General features: G+C 29.8%; 1 protein-coding gene across 3 annotated transcripts in view; it reads right to left on the bottom strand.

Annotated features, from left to right (window-relative positions):
• The window catches only part of LOC107994049 (lachesin-like), a 161,800-nt gene that overhangs the window by 14,099 nt on the left and 128,017 nt on the right, over window positions 1–19,684 (bottom strand). The window contains exons 4-8 of one of the 3 annotated variants that reach the window (XM_062079096.1): window positions 17,669–17,827; window positions 9,557–9,679; window positions 7,399–7,536; window positions 3,899–4,045; window positions 1,868–1,968 (exon numbers count right to left, since the gene is read on the bottom strand). In XM_062079096.1, the coding sequence (XP_061935080.1) occupies window positions 1,910–1,968; window positions 3,899–4,045; window positions 7,399–7,536; window positions 9,557–9,679; window positions 17,669–17,827 (626 nt within the window). In that variant the 3' untranslated portion in view covers window positions 1,868–1,909. Of the gene's footprint in view, window positions 1–1,867; window positions 1,969–3,898; window positions 4,046–7,398; window positions 7,537–9,556; window positions 9,680–17,668; window positions 17,828–19,684 lie in introns of those variants that run through there. The other 2 variants (XM_062079095.1, XM_062079094.1) reach the window with 2 other exon arrangements.

Genomic DNA, 19,684 nt, shown 5'->3' with positions numbered 1-19,684 from the left:
TCTTTTTCTGTTTACAAAAGATTTTTTTACGTGTCCTCTTTTTATTTCTTTACGTTTGACAATCTTCGTTAGAATTATATATTCAAATATTCAAAAATTCTTTAAAAATTTTGCTTTGATAAAAAATTGTTTATAATTTTGAAAATATTTTCATTAATAATTGTTATAAAGAATATTTTTATCTTCATTTATCAAATATTATTTATCATAAGAATTATAAATCTTTCTTTTTTATCAGTTTATACATATATATGTGTGTATAACAGTATTTTTGTTTGATTATAACTAAAATTACATTATACGTTCATTTTATTGTGATACGATTCATATATACCGCAAAATTTCTTCTTCAATTTCATTTATTATTAACTTTAAATTTTTATTTTTATTTTTGTCTATATAGTTCGAGTTTCGTATGAATTCTATTTTCAGTTTGATTTGCTCGTTTCCATTCAAAAATAAAATTTCACTAGGAAATTCTGCCAATTTGTAAAAATTGATGAGAACTATGTAACCAATCAACGAATTTCGGTATGTAGAGAGATTCATATCCATTTTTTTTTCTGTTTCGATTTTCGATATTATCCATATATAATATTGATAATTTTTTTTATTAGAATATCAAGAATAAAAATCTTTTTCTTGCTACAATTATTTATTCTATTTATCTTTATTTTGCAATATTTTCAAGAATAAAATAAACATATAACAGGAATGTAATATCATGGATTTATTTTAATTGTTTAATTTAAAGTTCTTAATCTGTATGTATTTATATGAAAGAATTTATTTTTTAAATTTACAAATATATACATATATAGTGAAGTATTAAGGAAATATTTTTGACAAATTAATTAGTAAAATTAATTGAATTTGAAATAAGTATTTCCTTATTAATATATTTCATATTATATATTATCGTGTCAAATTATAATAAAGAAATTTAAAAATAACATAAAATAAAGGAGAAATCTATAAAAGAATTAAATTAGAAAAAATAAAAGGATTAAACGATATTAATAATATAAATTACAATTTTGAGGTTATCAAACGATGAGAAATTGAACAAGATCCACTTTCTTTGTGACCATACAAGTTTCTAATTGATACGGTATATCGTCAAGTTTGCATGAGAAAGATACAGCTTAACCGTTTTCTCCAGTTAAATAACGTTTAAACAGCTCAACTGAACGCGTATGTTTGTTTAATTAATTCAAGTCTCACCGGTTAAATTACTTTTCAAAGGGGTTGAAAGAACCGTCACGATAATTAACAAGTTGCAAAACAGAGGAAAGTTTGTCCATTATCTTCAACACGTAACGTTATTTAGCGTATTAAATTTTTCGTCTGGCATGTAAGGAAGAAGTTTTTTCGCGTAGGGAAACGAAAATCGTTAATAACATGGCGAAAGGAAAAAAGGAAGAGGAGGAAGGAATTAGGTAAATGGCAAGAAACACGAAAGTCTTATTTTATATTCTTTCTTATGCTAAGAAATTTACGAAACGATTTATATTCATATTCAATTTTTTGCCAACAATTAATCAATTAAGTAAATTTGGTTTAATCTTATATCAATATCTTATTATCTTAGAATATTTTTGAATTAGATTTTTATTTGGAAATTAGTAGTATATCTAATTAGATTACATTAATTATATAAATTTCTTTAAAATGTTTTATATAGATTTTAATTTAATAAATTTTATAAATATTAAATAGATATTATATTACTCTTTTTAGTTAAATGTTTAAAATTTAAAATCTCCGATGTACGTGAAAATAGAAGTTTTTATCATTTTCTTTCTGAAATTTCTTGCGAGGAAAAATAAATTAGATCTGATTCCAGATCTTTATAAAACACATAAGATTTTCTAACTTTATTTGAATAAAGAAAACACATTGTAGAACGCTAAATATTGTTAAATGATGCAAAATTTTCCTCTAGAATTTTTTTTTGTTTCATTTTATCTGAAACAAAGGAAAAAATAATTTCTTATTAGTGGAAAATCACTATAATTATTATTAAAATTTAATTTCAATATATAATTTAAAACGACATGTGGCTATAATTTATTTTTCATTTCTTTACAACTGATTCTTCGATAAAACCATTTAAATCGAAATATTAAGTAGTCACACGACATATTTCATGTTTAATTATCGCAATGAAACTTAGTCTACAACGATAAGCGAATTCTGATTACAATTAACTATCGCAATATGGCGGTTTCTGAAAACTTTAAAACGGTGCCAGAGGTATCCCTGTAATTCCACATTAGTTGTACTAATTGAATATCGCGAATCCTAATAACGACTCCCAATGGTTCGATTATGTTAGCTGTACAAGCTGTATCGTGGCATGCGGAGACGGCTTCTGGAATGGATTTAGCACGCGAAATCGATAAAAAAACGTTCATACGCACGTTCTATTGTTGTAACAAATTTTGCGTTCCAATATGAAAGTTGTTAAACTAATTTCACCCGGTTATTCACACGAAATTAGTGATTTAATTGCAGTTCATATTACAAAATATAAGCATAAGCAATCCATAATATATTTATGATATTAATAGGAGGATAAACTTATTCCTTATATAATTAATTTCTCTAAACAAATAAAAAATCTGAAAATATCAAATTTGCAAATTTCTAACCATAAAATACGACCGATATCCTATTATATTTCTATTATTTCACAAATTGATCGAGCGAATTGATCAACGCTCATAGATTATTCAAACGATTTTAATTTCTTCTTTCCGACAGATGAATTAACCTGCAACGAGCATTCCAATTTTTACATGCAATTTTTATCGCGGAGCTTAGGATTTGAAGTAAATAATAAATTAGTAAAAAGTAGAGTGGCGTTTATTAAGATGAATTAATTGATTGGCACGAAAATATCGTTGCCAATCTGAATTGATCGACGAAATTTAACGTCTCTTAATACTAGTTTCTCAACCCTCTCTCGACCTTTTCTCTTGCACCCTCGATTCGATATCATCGAGTGGTTACAGCCGTAATTAACGAAAGTTACGATAACGAGAGGATTTCGCGAACTGATAAGCAGAAAAGTTGCGCAGTTATGAAATTGCTGTGCAATTGGTACCGTTGAATGAACGGTATTACAAAAATAATTTCTTTAGATATCCTCTTGAGCATTAAATTTTCTCCTTTCCTTCGACTGAATGTAACAAGAAGATTATCATAGAAATGAAAATGTTACACGTTACATATCCGACGACTGTATAACTAATTAAACATTAATTAGTACGTGGAAAATTTTTAGAAGATTTTTGTTCTTTGCTGAGGTCGGTTTTTTAAATCACGTTACGCGAATGTGGAAGATATTTTGAATGGAAGTCTAGGAAGAAGAGAGGATGTAAAGAAAATGGAAAATATATTATTATCGGTAGTCGAGATTTTTTTGAAATTCTTTTATTCTTTTCAGTTCTGATGCTTTAATTATTATCATGTTAACACGATGCGTGCTTAGTAACATTTTAGACAATTGAAATTTTTGATAATAGTGTTGACTATAATTGAATTAAATTAGGTTAATGAAGTTGTATTATCCTATTTTTGTATCCATTAACCTAATTCTATTATTCAAATGAGATGTGCTTGCAATTTTAATGGAACGGTTGATCGATGTTGACAGAATTGGAGAGTGATCGTATAACTGAAAGTCGCGTTAAAAATTTGTTAACAGAAATATGGAAATAATTTTAATCGATATCAGTCATTAATAATTTCGATACAATGTTGTCGATATCGAAGGATTAATATCAATAATTTATAAAAATTGCAGAGAATTTTTTATAAAAATGAAAAAAAGAATATTTCCAATGGATATTTCGAATCTTGAATAATAAATAATAGAATTCGATTTACTTACTGTACAGTTTAATTTTCCCGTCCATTTCCCCTAATGAGTTTCTCGCAACGCATCGATACGATCCAAAATCTTGAGGTTGTACGGATTTTATAGTAAGCTTCATAGTGATCTCGTACCCCTTTGGAATTGTCTCAACCTTATAATTATCTACAAGCAAAAATACGAGAGATTTTATTTAATTGTTGAATCGTTATTTAAAAAATAATTAAATAAAGAAATGAGAAATGAAAACGATTTGTGTATGATTCAAAAAGTTTTCTCCAAAAAGTATTTTCACGATAAAAAGAATATACGTGTACAAGATGATCCACGTTTAACCGTGTTCAAATAATAAATCTGAAACGATTCAGGATAGATAAACATTTCAAATGGAAACATTAAATTATTTGAAATTGACATTTGATTTGATGTGTGTTTATATACACTGAAAATCGAGATGTTTGAAAAGCTTCTCTTGAAATGAAATCGATACGTATTTCTATTCTCTTTTATACAAAACAAATTGACACATTTTTATCTGAAAACAATTCGTTCAAAAAAATATCAACTTGTATATAAAAGAGAAGGATAAAATTTTCATCTACCTTCTATCGTTTGATGATCATTATAACCTCAGAGTATCCTGTATAAAATTATTAGAACTATAAAAATTTTATAGAGAAAACCAGTGCACTAGTCTAATAACATTTTTTTTCCCAAGAAAAACGTATTCTCACGAACAATCGTTCTTCGTAATTGAAAATCTCGTTCAATCTCTACCCACGTTGTTCGTACGAAGAATGCAATGAAAAAGTGCTTGATAAGACTCATCACTCGCGAGTTCCGCTATTAATCCCGTGGTGGTGTAATTGCTCGTCCGTTAAAAACCTAATTCGTTTCATTTCTACGAGATGACAACGATAAGAATGTGATCGCCTATTTCGAGCAATGAGTGCTGAATGACATAAAAAGGACTAGATTAATTTTAGTTATTTTATTCCCTGATGTAATCAATGTCATCTGGCTAGGAAACAGTTGCTAGAAATATGTGGAAAAGTAAAAGATTATAAGTTATGTAATAAAAAAGTAGGCAAAATAGGATTTTTTCTGATTCGTGAGATTTTTCTTTGAATATTAAATGCTTGTAAGAAATTATGTTGTAAATGTGATCGATCAATTTCACTATTTGAATATGGCGCCTTTTTCCGTAAGCGAAAAAAGATTATGAAATTTTATTAATTGACAAATAAAATAATTACAAATCACAACGATATAAATCATGATATTATATGTAATTTTGAAGTTATTTTATTTTTTTTTCTTATGCATTGAGTATGTAATTTCTATTAGATATAATATAATTCCATACAGGAACAAAAAAATCGAGTGTACATTTAAAATCCAATCTCAAGGACTATCATAAAATCCAGATCAAATTTTTAAAATTTTAAAAAATCGATAAAAAAATACCTAATTTCTATTTTTTTATTCTCCATTATATTTGAAGAATCCGCTATAATTCAACTAAGCAGAAAGATTTAATTTGAAATAATCGAAGTCGATTTAATTAATTGTTTCTTCAAATTTTATATTTTATAGAAACACACATGTTCTAAACAGACAAAAATATACGAAAGAACAAAAAACTTTTATCTCTCGTTGTTACAATATTACGTGCTTTTACATGACTGCCATTTCCTAAATTTCACGTCTACGTTAAAATTCGTTCAATGTTCTGAAAATGCGGATACGTATTTGCTTATCAGCATATTTTCCTTGCTTGATATTCTAATGTGTAACTTCTTCCGCGTATATTCGAGCATTCGTCCCCGTATTTTTTTTTGGAACAATATTAATATTTTTTTCTAGTCAGACGTGACGCGCGAAGACATAACGTAAATGAAGTTTTATTATGCTTTGCAGGGATACGTGGTTGGAATGAGGAAAAAAAAAAAAATTTAAGTTAAACTTTTAAATATTATAATGATTTAAAAATTTCTCTTAACGACTCTTCGTTCTTATAATTATCTATTTCTAATATAGATTCTGCACAGGAAATGATTCAAATTTTAACTTTTTCGATACACAAAATATTCCACGTTATGACAGTCTATGTTTTTTCGTGTATGGCTCTCTGGTTGATATTTGAACTCTTTTTTTTATTGTCAACAAAGTTTTTGCAAAGAAAAATATCGCTTGAAATTACCGTAGGAATTTATTAAGCTGTATTCCTCATATTTATCTGCCGCATTTTTTGGCCACCCTGTGTATAAAGAATTTACACACAGAAAATTATTCGAATAGTAATTCGTTATTTTTCCATCAAGAGAATACAACACAGCGAGAAAATACTCATATTTCGACCTGTTAAATATTGTCCTTTGTCCCAATAACAAATCTCTCCCTCTCTCTCTGTTATTTTTACTGCATGTCACGTAATCCAGACACCGCGATCAACTTCCAAATACGCCTGAACTGACAAAGGATTAACCGTTTCCGCAAAAGCTTTTCCGTAACCAAGGAAAACGATCATCGATCCAGGACAATTTTACCACTGTGTCGCTTATCCTTCCTCTCTCTCTCTCTCTTCTTTTTTTAATCCCTTTTTTCTTTGTTTCGTTCCGCTCAATCCGTACGTTTAACGAGTTCCTGTCACGCAACGCGTATTTTCTCACGGGCCGCAGTCGACGTATCAATTAATTCAAAAATAAATGCGCGGTCCGCGGCGCGATTAAAGATGGCCGTGATTCGGTAACAAAAAGGCGGAAATTAAGATACACGCGAGAGAGACGTGTTATTAATTTTCAACGCGTTAACAATTAACTCGAAGAGTATAAAGCGGCACGCACGAGCTTCGTTGTTTCACGTGCGTGCCCCTTCACCCCTCCTCTCTCCCTGTCCAATTATCACGAAAGGATATTAGGCTTTAAAGGCGAGACAATTACGTTAGATTGAAATAATTAAGCATTACTTAACAACGTAAAGTTTGCATCCCGTTATTTGGAGATATTTGAGGTAAAAATTGGGAAAATTTGGAGAATGGAATAAAAAATTGATGAATCTGTATTGAAGTATGAAAAATATTTAGAGATGTAAGTATTTCATATATATGATTATTTGGAACTTTTAATTATCAGGTTTAAATTTTCTTCATTAAAATATTCGTTGTTGCGAATAGTATTGTAAATACAATTATTCTATAATATTGTAGATCTCGTAATTGAAATTAGATTTCTGTTATGAGCCTTTTAAGAGAGAAAGAAATTTATGACAAAAATATAATTTGAATTTAAAGAGTATCAATGAATTGTTGTAAAAAAAAATTGCATTCAAAAATTTTTATCTTAGAAAAATAGATTGTTCTTATAAAATGGTGAATCATCGGAAAAATTCACGAAAAATTATGAATTACATTAATATACGTAATATATATCTATATTAAAAATTTAATTTCTCATGTTGTTTGAATAAAAGAAAATAAAAGCATGTTTTCTCTGAAGAAAAATTCAATATTTGCATACCATTCGTAATCGTTTCGTTAGACGGCCTAGTCCAATAAGTGATTGCTGTTGGATAAGCCTCGCTGTGACATTCTAGGACGAGCGTTTGACCCTCATAAGCGCCAACTAACTGGTTTTCAATCCATACCATTGGCTGAACTGCGAACAGAATTTCCATTAATATTTCATGCACCTTGTATCTACATATGAAATCAAAATTTTCTACCGTTAATTGCTTCTTTCGCTTCTACATTCGACTAAACGCTTGATAGAGAATATAATAGATTTCGAGAGAGTTGTATTAATGAATTTATATGGTGATGGATTTGTACTTAAATATTAATAACGTACAAAGTGATTCTGAATTGGCATCAAATTTACTGAAAATTAATTATAGAAATATATGGTAGAAGTACTCAAAAACCTCGTGAATTTCTATTAAAATTTTAATAATAGAGGTCAAAATATAATTGCATACAATTTTTAATAAGATTGTTAAGATTTTTATATTTTTTTCTTTTTATAAAATATTTAATTCTTTGAGCTATGTTAAGATTCTTGAACAGAGATTATTCAATTAAACATTTTATGTTTTTTTAAAATTTATTTTTATTTATACGAAAATTTCATGATCATATCATCAGATTTTATACGATCATAGATTATTTTAATTTCATTCATCATTTTCTATGTCATCCCGTATATTTTTTCAAAGATAGTGCAAACTTTTAAAAAAAATTCACAAATCATTACTCTAAAAATAATATCCCGTAAAACTGAGAGAAAAATTTCAAATTTTCTTTCTACAAAGATTACAATTAAATTTTATAAATCGTGATCCAATAATTTTTTCCTGATAGAATTTACATCAACTAATAAATTCCACAAATGAAGTAAAATCACAATTATCAAAGAAGACTTTTAATATAGTATAATTTCACTTAACGCACACATTACTAAAAAAAATCCGAAAGGTCAATTTACAATTTATATCTATATCCAGCAGAAATTAATCAAATTACAAAATCAATATCAAAAAAAAAAAAAAAAAAAAGAGAGAGAAGAGAAAAACGAAAAGAAATTAACGCACGCGAATTTTACTACGGATCCGGTTGATGGAATATTTTCAGCTCAAAGCGGACGTTTCAAAGGCCGTTTCATATTTTAATCAATCCGGTAAGATGGTCGACAAGCCGGCTCGTGACAGCAGAGATTCGCCTGTGGCGGAAAATATTTAAGGCGTTACTTGAGCGGCGGAAACAATAGTCCTTCGCATCTGCCATTCACGGCCTCCCAAGTGGCGTCATTATGGTACCGCTCTCCCGGAGGAGAGACCACGACCACGTTGCAACGAGACCTTAAATTGCATTTTCCAACGTGCGTGCACAATGCATTGTTAACGCTTTCGGTTGTTTGCCTTTGTGCCGTGCTCGTGACCCATTAACTGCTCTTCGAGTCGAAGATTTACAAACGATTAAATTCTCTCCCTCTTTATTGAAATTATACGAGCGTTCCTCTTTATTTTGAGCGAATTTATTAGATTTAGGCTTATGCGAGGGTAAAATTGTTATTTTCACAACTTTTATTGTTGGAAGAAAGAATTAGAAGAATATCAGTTATTAGACAGTATTACGATTTTAAATTCGAATTTTTTAAAATAATTTTCCTGTGACTTATGACTCCTCAGTTTTCCATATGTATAAATGATTTGGTTATTCTTTAGTCATATAATCATATAACACAATCTGATAAAAACATTGTTTACAAAAGGATGGAGCACCAAATTCCTTTATACCTTAAAATATCGTTAAATTGAAAATAATACTTTAAAGATTGATTTCATCCTCTCGATATTCTAATAAAAAAACTGTACGATCCATCACGATCTACGTACTATAATATTTCATAAAACATTGTGAAATTATCATTGATTTCAGTAACCCACTCTGTCCAAAAAATCCTTAACTAACATAAGATATGACATCCGTTTATCACTCGAACAACAAGTTTTAAGAGAGCATGAGATATCAGATTTCACTATCCAACCACATGTCATCAAAATTTTTCAATGAGTTAGCATAGAAAGTAAAGAATTCCTCATTTATAATTCGTATATACACGTTGTTCTCGACAAGCAAACGCGTCACTGAAAATACATATGCATATTCAAGGTACGTACAGTAAACGTTGAGGACGATCCGCTTGCTCACTGCTGGCGGCACACCGTTTGACGCTATGCACAGATACGGTCCCATGTGGGCACGCGTGACACGCGTTAGCTTCAACACGGAGCCCTGGCCTACTGCAACAAAACGTGTGGAAACGTATAATACACAGAGGGCGGCGCGTGTTCCATTTTATTGGAGCTATATAAGCGGGGGTGGTCTCGTTTAAAACTGAGATACTTTCGAAAAATCGCTATCTCGCTCGACCAGGTTTGCAACCCTCGAATGGAATATCGGGGAATGATTCGACCGCATGAAAACCGAGTGCATTAAGTAGTCGATTTTGTATATCTGTTGTTGACGTTTTTTTTGGAAAAAGGAGGAGGGGGATAGGGCTAGTTGATTTTTCGTGTAAAGGAATATTGACTGAAAGAAATATTATTATTGTCAAAAGGAAAATTTCTCATGAATAAAATATGCGAGATTAATATAAAATAATGTAAATGATAAAAGAGAATAATGCTTATCTTAAAAATAAATAAAAATATTCAAGCTCTTAGAACCAATTTTTTGATGCTTCAACAAATCATAGAAAAATTATTATTTATGCAAGGGATAATATTCTCCTTTTAAATTTTTATTCTATCCCAACTGTATTTCATTCTATATACCTTCTCATATAATTTGAAATTATAGTAAAGTACACGAGAAAAATTATTACAGGGCCAATCATCAAAATCGATGATCTTCCCATTTTTATTTCTATTTTCAACTTACATTAAAATTAGTGGGTTCAAACACTTTTCAAATGTACTCTCGATACACGAAACGCGTTTAATCGTTAAAAAATTCACCAATTTTGCCTAATCAGTGGCCATGCTTGCGTGTAATATCGTTGCCACGCACCAAAAAGTTGGTAAACGGTTAAATACGATTACGGTTGTGATCCGGTAGAAAATATTCGAATCACGAGGATGCGATACACTTGGCTTGGTTGAAGCGTGACACACAAAAAACCTGCTTAAAGGATTTAATTAGATCGTTTGAAAGGGCGTTTGTAAGTGATGTAACCGCGTTCAAGGAAACCTGCTCTGTGCCACGTGAAATTTCACGTAGTCTACGATTTATTAAGCGAGTGTACTGGCAGGAACACGTGAAAGGGGATGCTAATTTTATGACGTTATGAACTTCAATGGCGTATATAATTCGCGGATCTGAAACGGTATTGAAGTTTGCGTATGCCAGGAATATGTAGGATGATAAGGAAAAAAAGATAATTTTCAGAATGCGTAAATAATACATGAATGAAAAGGAGAATAATAATGGAAAATTTGCATGTAACTCTAATCCCATCTTGATTTTTAATTTAACGAATAAAGTGGCTCTTTCTATACTAGTCTCTGAATACGAACTCTGAATATGGTATAATGTTTTCTCTACAGATGGATTTTGACAGAAGGATATTCAGGATAAAAGTGTTAAAGTATTGTTGAATGTAGTAATCGAGATATTTAATTTTGTTCGTCTTATTACTTTGATTGTGATCTTGTGAGGGATGTTCTTGATGAAATCGATAAATAGAGCACGATAATATTTTTTGATTACTGTATAGCAATATACTCAAGTAAATAAATAAGATATGATATAATTACAGCGATGTAGTATTACTTTAATAAAATGTAATTATATGAAATTAGAACGAAAGAATAAAATGTAAATTGCATCGAGGACTAGTAAGTTCATCGAACATGTTTTATTATTTTTAATTTATAATGAGCATTTTTCATTGTTAATATATATTGTATTTTTAACGATGAAATTAAACAATAGGTAAGTTTATTTCTTTTGAGAGAATAACAATGTGCCTTGAAAAATTCAGATTGTTAATAGAGGGTTAAACTATTATTGCTTTTCATGGAAAAAGAATTAATGAGAATCATTTTCGTTATGAACTTTTCAATTATTAAGTCGTTAAAAGTTTTAAACTTTTATTGTAAAAGTTTAATAATTCCAAGAAAATTTCACATAAGGGATTTCACATAGAAAATAAAAATTTCTGTAAGAAGCAACCAACAGCTTAAAGAGAAATATAATCTAAAAGTTTTCTTTTTCTTTCTTTTTTTTTACGGAGAAACTTTCTTACTGTTTACAACTTCTCATTTTAACTTCCTTTTCTCTTTTATAAAATTAGAAAATTCAGTCAAAATATTCTGCCAAGAAATCGTTAGAATTTTAATATTCATGTAAAAAATCTCAAATTAATTATTATTATTTTTTATTTTGATGACTTCAAATTGACTTAATAGATTTCGAATTTCTAGAAATGCGAATTTGAAATAAAATAAATTCAAGTTTATTTTAACATATATTATATACATACAATGTAATGTATTTTCATGGATAATATAATTAACTGATTAAATTTTATTATATTTTATCGTATCCATGCACGCACTAAAAACAATTCTTCCTATCATTCATATTTTTTAAAATTATATTCCTTTCAATCATGAAATCGGACAAGGCCTGGTTACATCACAAGTCTCTCAATTTCCAATTAATACGTTATTCATTTCCAGTTAATTAGATATGAAATGACTAATTTCTAATTTCCAATTTCTTACTTTCGCGCGATACGTTTATTTCTCCAAAAAAAGGCAAAGGAAGAAGATATTAAACGCAAAATATCAAATATCGAAAGCAAAAACGATTTATCATCCAGGGTGAAATCACATAAAAAAAGAAAACTTCTTAAATCATCCCATAGTTTCGTCAATACAGCGAAAAATTCTATTGAAAAGAAAAGACTTATTTCCGGTAATTGATTCGATCGGAATCGGTGGGAGAGAAAGGGAGGAATGAAAAAGGGAAGCACATCCCTTTAAACACCTGTTGAGAAGAGCATTCGTTCCGTTGAAAATTCATTTCACGTGTCTGTCTTTGCTGTCCTCGAGCTAATTAAACGAACAGCATCCAGTTGTTCTGAAATTAACGACAGGAAGTTTCATCAGGGAAAAGATTTTGCTTTTCATCAAGCATGTGTATGTGTCGGTCGCGCGAACGAAGCCACGGAGTCGTAGAATCAACGCCTGAAGGGATAAAAAAAAAAGAAAAAAAGAAAAGGAAAAGGTGAGAAGAGAAATCGTATATATACGGCCAATGGAATATTTTATACCTTTCCCTCTATTTATCGCCTAATGGAATCGAATCCCGCCATTGTTGGGAAATGACAGGTGTCGAGGAAGAATCGGATAAGGAGAATAAAAAAAAAAATAAACGAAACAAACGCGACAAATTCTCGGAACGATTCCTTAGAACCTATTGGCGGACGATAAAAAGGTTCATCCGGTGAATAAATCAGAGAAATTTCATCCTTTTCGTTCGACGAGCCATCACACCTCTTGTGTCGAAACCTATGGATCCGATACATTCTGTTGCTCCATCCTTTGCTCGATTGATTCGATTTTTGGGAATTCTAGGCGAAGAATTCGAAAGAGGATTGGATAGATTTCGATTCGAAGTCGAATGTGAATCGGATCTGATGATGATGGAGGATATTCAAACTTCGTAAGATTCTTTTTTTCCTCGATTAAAATATGAATTTTTAAAAATGAGATGGATAGAATGAGATAGATAGAAATATCAAATAAGTTCTCTTGCTTTAAAGAAAATAGTATACTTACTTATAATGCATCACTACAATTCCAAATTATTAATTTAACAAATAATAATTAATTAATCTTAACCGATTTATCAAATCTTATCAAGCTCGAGAGGCTCAAGTTTACAGCCTTTCTTTTTCACTTAAAAAAAAAAGCCACTAGAAATAAATCTCAAGAGTTTCAATTCTTACTTAATACTTATACCTCTTGATCTTGGAGACCGTCCTCGAATCTGTCCTCTTGAAAAAAAAAAGAAAAAGAAAAAAAGAAATAATCCAACCCTCTCTTCGAGATCCATTCACCGGAGGGTCTTAATTAACGAGAACCTTGACCATTTATCTGGCTTGAGAGTGGCTCAAAAATTGTCGGCTCCTTTCGTTTCAAAAGAGAAACCACAAACGCGCTGCAATTGTCGTCGCCTCTATTCCCAGCCTCAACTCTAAGCTGGAGTCTGGAAAGGACGAGGAGGGCGAGGAAAGGCGAGAAAAGAGGGCGCGAGACGAGGCGAGAAAGGGTTATAGAGACTTCTCCTTTACGCACCTGCACAATTCGAAACGTCCCTTGCACTTCCGTGTGCAATTAGTCACGAAACGGTTGAACAGTCGTGCAGGATGCCTCGAGGGGAGAAGGGAGGGAGAGAAGAGGGAGAAGTGGACAAGAGGGATGGCGTATTGAAACAAAGAAGAGGAGGAGTAATTCGAACGAGCAGATGGTAATTGAGGGGGGAGAGGTAAAACGATCGAGCCATGACGGCTTGATGGTTGGGAAATTTTTTCAGAGAAGATTTTACTTGAGAGAATTCAGAAACAAAGAAGGAATCGGGTATCGATTTTCGAATTCTCGAATATGAATCGTTTGATCTATCGATACCATTCGTTTGCACGATTCGAGGGATAGAAGGTTAATTGATTGGCGCGCTTCTGAGGAGGTAATTAATCCTTTGAATAGAAGTGAGTTAAATTGATGATTAAATTATCCGCGCTGAAGGTAACTTTGATGGGAGTGACGTTACAAATGTGTAACGTTCAAAGTGTTTGAATGTTACGTGTCCTCCATTTACACTCGATTGTTGATCGATTGCTATTTAATACTTGGATAATTAATTGATAATTTCTAGGTTCTAGTTCCCTTGAAAACAATTAGTATTGAAAATTTTTAATGAAAATAGAAAATAAAAAGTTCAATCTGATAATATAAAATTGTATAAATTATTGATTAAAAATATTTTTCCTTTATAAGAATTAGATTTAGTCACATCGTTATTTGGTAAAGATTAATAAATGAAAAAAAGAACGACAGTTTGAAGATTAAAAATGATAACGAGATCGAAAAATTAATCGAATCTCGATCAGTTCGTTCTGACACAGACTGATTATTATTAGGAATTTATTAGCAATTTTTACCTTTAACAGATTTGTCGGACACTTTCGTGACTTCGTTCCATTGTAAATTATTAAATAATTCTCGTTGGACAGATCGTTAAGAATTCTTGACGGATGTTCGTAATTAAGATAGAAAGCGATTTAAATGAATAAATGGCAAAGTTATACGGATAATGTGTCAAATGTTACGTTGAAATGAAATAAGACTATTTTTAAATAATTTTATTCTTGTTACATTAGCGACAGAGAAGACAGAGTCGGTGATCGAAAACACTGCTCGACATTTATAAACATATATTACTACAAAATCAATTATATTTTATGAACAATGGAACATACGAATAATGCTCAATTATATTAATCTTTGATAGTGATGACAAAGAAAATAGAATGTTTCTCAAGTTATTCAATATTGAATTTTGAATTCGTTTGGATATTCGTTAAAATAAATATAATTGAAATTGTTAAAAATAACAATGAATATAAATTTATTTTATAGAGATATATAGATTTTAATTCTTAATAAAAGTAATTTTTCTCATAAAAATCTTCTCAGTATTCAAATTTTAGTATTCAAAATATCTTTCGATAAAATTAATCAAGGGAGACTTTATTTTCACGCAAAAAGATTAAAAAGATATACAAATAAATTTTATTACGTTTAAAAGTACGAACGTATGAGATGTCTGAAATGGAGAGAGCCAAAATTATTATGCGATATAAAAGCAAATAGATATATTTACATATTTAATGTAATTTATTTACATTAACTTTTTAAGCATTGTGAGATAAATAAATTGCGAGGTAAACTAATTAAAAAATAATAAACAGACGAATGTGAAAAAGAGATTAACGAAATAAATTTTAATTATTCTCTACACCATCCTTTTTAAAATTCTCTCCTTATATCAAATTAAATCGTATGTTTTAAATTTTAAATTCGATCACTTTAATATATTTCTATTCATTTTGCAGAGTAAAGTTTTTTTTTTAAATAATTAAATTGAATTATATAGAAGTACAATTATTACATTGAATCAGCAAAATTGAATTATATTTATCTTTAAATTAATTTGCAAAATCGAAATCATTTATTGAATTTTATTAAAATAAAATTATTATACATATATAATATAATAATGGAAAAGTAAATATGTATATAATATATGTATATAATATATATTTAACAAATGGAGATTATTTCTATGTGAAATATTTATTTAATTTGTATATATATTTATTTTCAGTTGAAATAAATAATTCTATGAATTATATTTCACATAAAAATAATATTTTTTATTTTTATATCTTAGGAACAAATGGTTTTTGATAATTAAATTGAATCCTATTTAATTTATCTTATTTTCACTAATTCTATCAACTCTATTAATTTATTAGATTCTCAATTTTAGATTATCTCTTTTTGTTACATTTAAATTGCGAATCTTTATATAATCTAATTACATTAATTTTATATTTAAACTGGATGAAAATTGAATTTTTCAAAATGAATTTCCTTTTAATTAAATTAATTATAATAATTATATATATATATAGAATTATTGTTTCTATATTTCAATCGATATAAATTTTCATTTTTCTCTTTTTCCCTAAAGTCTAATAAAATATAAAAGTAATATCAAAGTTTAATGAATCTGAAACAAAAGTTCAAATCTTCTGAGACAGAAAGTAATCTCGTATTTATTTAGTTGTTATCGAAAGATAAAAAAAAAGAGATTCATTGATTTAAATTATGCTAACATGGAAAATTACCTATTTTCAAGATTAAAATTGAAAATTTTATTGTTAATCTCTTGAAAACGTCATCTAACGCTATATATTGAAAATATACCAATTCTTAATATTTAATAATTTATTAAAAAATATCTGTATATTCTCATTTTATATTGATATTTAGATACTAAGATTCATAATAAAATTCATTTTATTCGTTGTCCACTCATGCACTGCTCAAATTTTTTAAAATATTGATACAACATAATTTTCTATATTTCTTTGAAATATTAGAGAATTGATATCTTTCTGAGCCATACATGTTATCAACTCTCTGCTGCACGATCGGTAACCATGCAAAAATTTCAAAGAAACACGAGGGTCTCATTCAGATTGCTATCAAAACGTAGCAGTAGCCAATCTATCCTCGCTAATAAAGATCTGGTACAATCAGAGAGGAGGATGAAACGGTCGAGCTGGTCGTGTCGCAGCTTTATTTGCAAGAAGGTTGGGCAAAGTATGCTCCTCTGCAAGAGGAAAGTGGTAATATACGCGGAACAAGGTGAGAACGATTGTCGGGTAACAATGGCTGCAGATGGAGAGCGGATATAAATGGAGGAAGATAGGTAAAAAACATACGGTCAGTCAGTGCAGAGTGGAAGCTACGTCGAGATTGGAGAAGGTAAATTGGGTCGAATGATCCATTGACCTAATTTTCTGAATATCTTGATTTAATGAAAACCATACAAGAAGTATGAAATATTATTGTGACGTTTGATGATTGTTTTTAATTTGCAATTTTTATCTCTGTGATAATTGGAAAGATGACGGATACATTGATTTAATCATTTTGAACATTCAAACGAAATTATACATTTAATGAAAAGCAAATATTGTTATTAAGATTTTCGATGCAATATCAATTTTCCATTTTTATTTTTATGATGATTTGAATAATCCTTTAATTTATTGTTAGAAACCTAACTGATTTTTCTTCTAAATTGTTCTTCACGACTTGAAATCGTGATACAGAATGAAGGATAATTCCTTGCGAAAAGATACAGTCAGGAGTCGATCAAACCTAACCTAACATTATGTATGAACATGCATCTCCATATTCTATAATTTCTCTTGACAAAATATCGCGAAAAAAAAATCCAGAGAGTTCAAATTTTATCAAGAATCACGAATGAAATATAGAAACGCATATCCCCATATCACAAAGGATAACGAAAAATCAATATCACCAATACCAACATGGTAACAAAAGAGACCAAAGTGTAACAATTTACGCGAAAGGAGATGGAATAATCGGTACGATTTTTCGGCCAAATCCAACAGAACATACCTTCGTGCGAGTTCGCCTGGGTGATGGTGCCTCCAACTTCGCGACGCCACATGACCTTCGGCTTCGGGGTGCCGGTCGCGGCGCATCGCAACGTCACGTTGCTCCCCTCCCGCACCTCCATATCCGTGCTGGTGGAGTCGTCCAGGATATCCGGTGGTACTGAAACAATGACCACATTGCAACGACAACGACTAGCCCGCCTCCCTCGTGTACCGAGCGCAACCTCGTGTAACAACTGGCACGCTCGACCGCTGCGCCGTTCGCTTGGATAGATGGCTATCTGGTCGAAATCGGCACCGATCTACCAATGTCTCGTTGTGTATTCGCAAATATTTCACACCACGAGGGGACAATTCGATCGTAAAATCCGGGAATCGTCGGGATGATCGTGAATACTGGGCTACTAGCGATAGGATTTAGTTCAAGTATGCGCTTATAAATCGAATTTATTGTATAAAGGTTCGCTTAAGGAGTGGATATTATTATTACTAGTTAAATAATTGTTTTATTTTTTTTTTGTATTTGTTGAAATGTTTTGAATCTCAAAAGTTAATTATCGTTCGATAGTTTGAATCTTTTATGAGTTATGATGATGAACTGTGAAGAAAAAGGAAATAAAAAAAAAGGAATAAGGAAATATATTTATATGAATTTGGCGTTCAAATAAGAGTTCAAGAGTTTAGATAAATAGTATTTTTTCGTAGTGATGTTCATACAAATGAAATAAAATTTAGAATTCAAATAATAGCGAGATTCACATATTGAAAAATAATACTTGACTAATAATATGGTTTCACTAAAAAATAAGAATATAAAATATTTCTAAAAATAATATCAACGAGACTACTATTTTACTTTGAAACATTTTTCTTCTGGAAATATTCATAAATGAATTTTTCTTTCGAATCTACTATCAAAAAGTATCCATTTCGATTGTAAAATATATGAATCTTTTTTGTCAATGTTCAAATCTACTCGAGGTACGTTTAATCCCATCACTAGCGAATAGTTGAAACGACGTGCTCTGATTCGCCAATCTGTGTCTCCATTGTGCGGTGACGCGTTTAAGTCGATCACTTGGAATCATTGCGTGTAATTCGTTTCGTTTGGAATGTTTGAAATTACGCGACGAATTTTTCTTTCGTGAGTTTTTTATTTTTCAATCGTATTGGATTGAAATTTAATATTGGATGCCTGATGTTTTGAATGGACAGGGTAGAATTGTTATGTAAGTCTTGTCGAGAAAAAATATATATGGTGGTAGCGGAGGATGTTAACAACATAGATAGAAGTTTTGGCTGTACGTGTTTTGTTGGAATTACAAAAAAAGAAAGAAAAAATGGTGAAAACTTCTTCAGTTTTATTTGTACGATTATTGTTAGTTTTATATTTGCTCGTGAAGAGGAATAAAAACGAAGAAATGGATTTAATTACTTAATTATATCTCAACGATTTTTTAATTGCTGATTAAGTTATAGGTTACTGAGATAAGTTAGAAAGTTTAAATGGATGATTGACTCTTGCTCATTTGTTAATTTATACTATTATAGTAGAGTTAGATTAAAGAAGAAAGAAATTTATAAAAGTAATAAAGTATTCTTTAATGATCTACAACAAGAGTTAATCAGAATACGTAGGAATTCTGAATCTTGTAATGATTTGCATACATTCAAGGATTATTTTATTAGAATAATCTGATATATTAGTTTATTCTTCAGATCTCTGCTTATTTATTCCAATGAAAAATCACGAATGATGACGAAACGAGAAATCAAATTAACAACTATTTCTAACAAAAAAATAAAAATTTCTTAAATTAAGAAAAAAAATTACAATATCCACGTGTTATTAATCAATCTTCTGATTACTACTAATCAATTCTTCGTACAATTTCACATAATTTTATTTTTACACGAAACTTTTGTGGATGGTTGTACATTAAAAACTTTTCCCAAATCCATAAATTGAGAAAGAGGAAAAGAAATAAATTACACAAGGTTGTAAATTCAAAGAAAT

The sequence above is a fragment of the Apis cerana genome, linkage group LG9 (genome assembly GCF_029169275.1).
Source record: "Apis cerana isolate GH-2021 linkage group LG9, AcerK_1.0, whole genome shotgun sequence".
Taxonomy (NCBI): Eukaryota; Metazoa; Arthropoda; class Insecta; order Hymenoptera; family Apidae; genus Apis; species Apis cerana.
The sequence above is the reverse complement of the archived record's forward strand: the minus strand, read 5'-3'. Positions and strand labels throughout refer to the sequence as shown.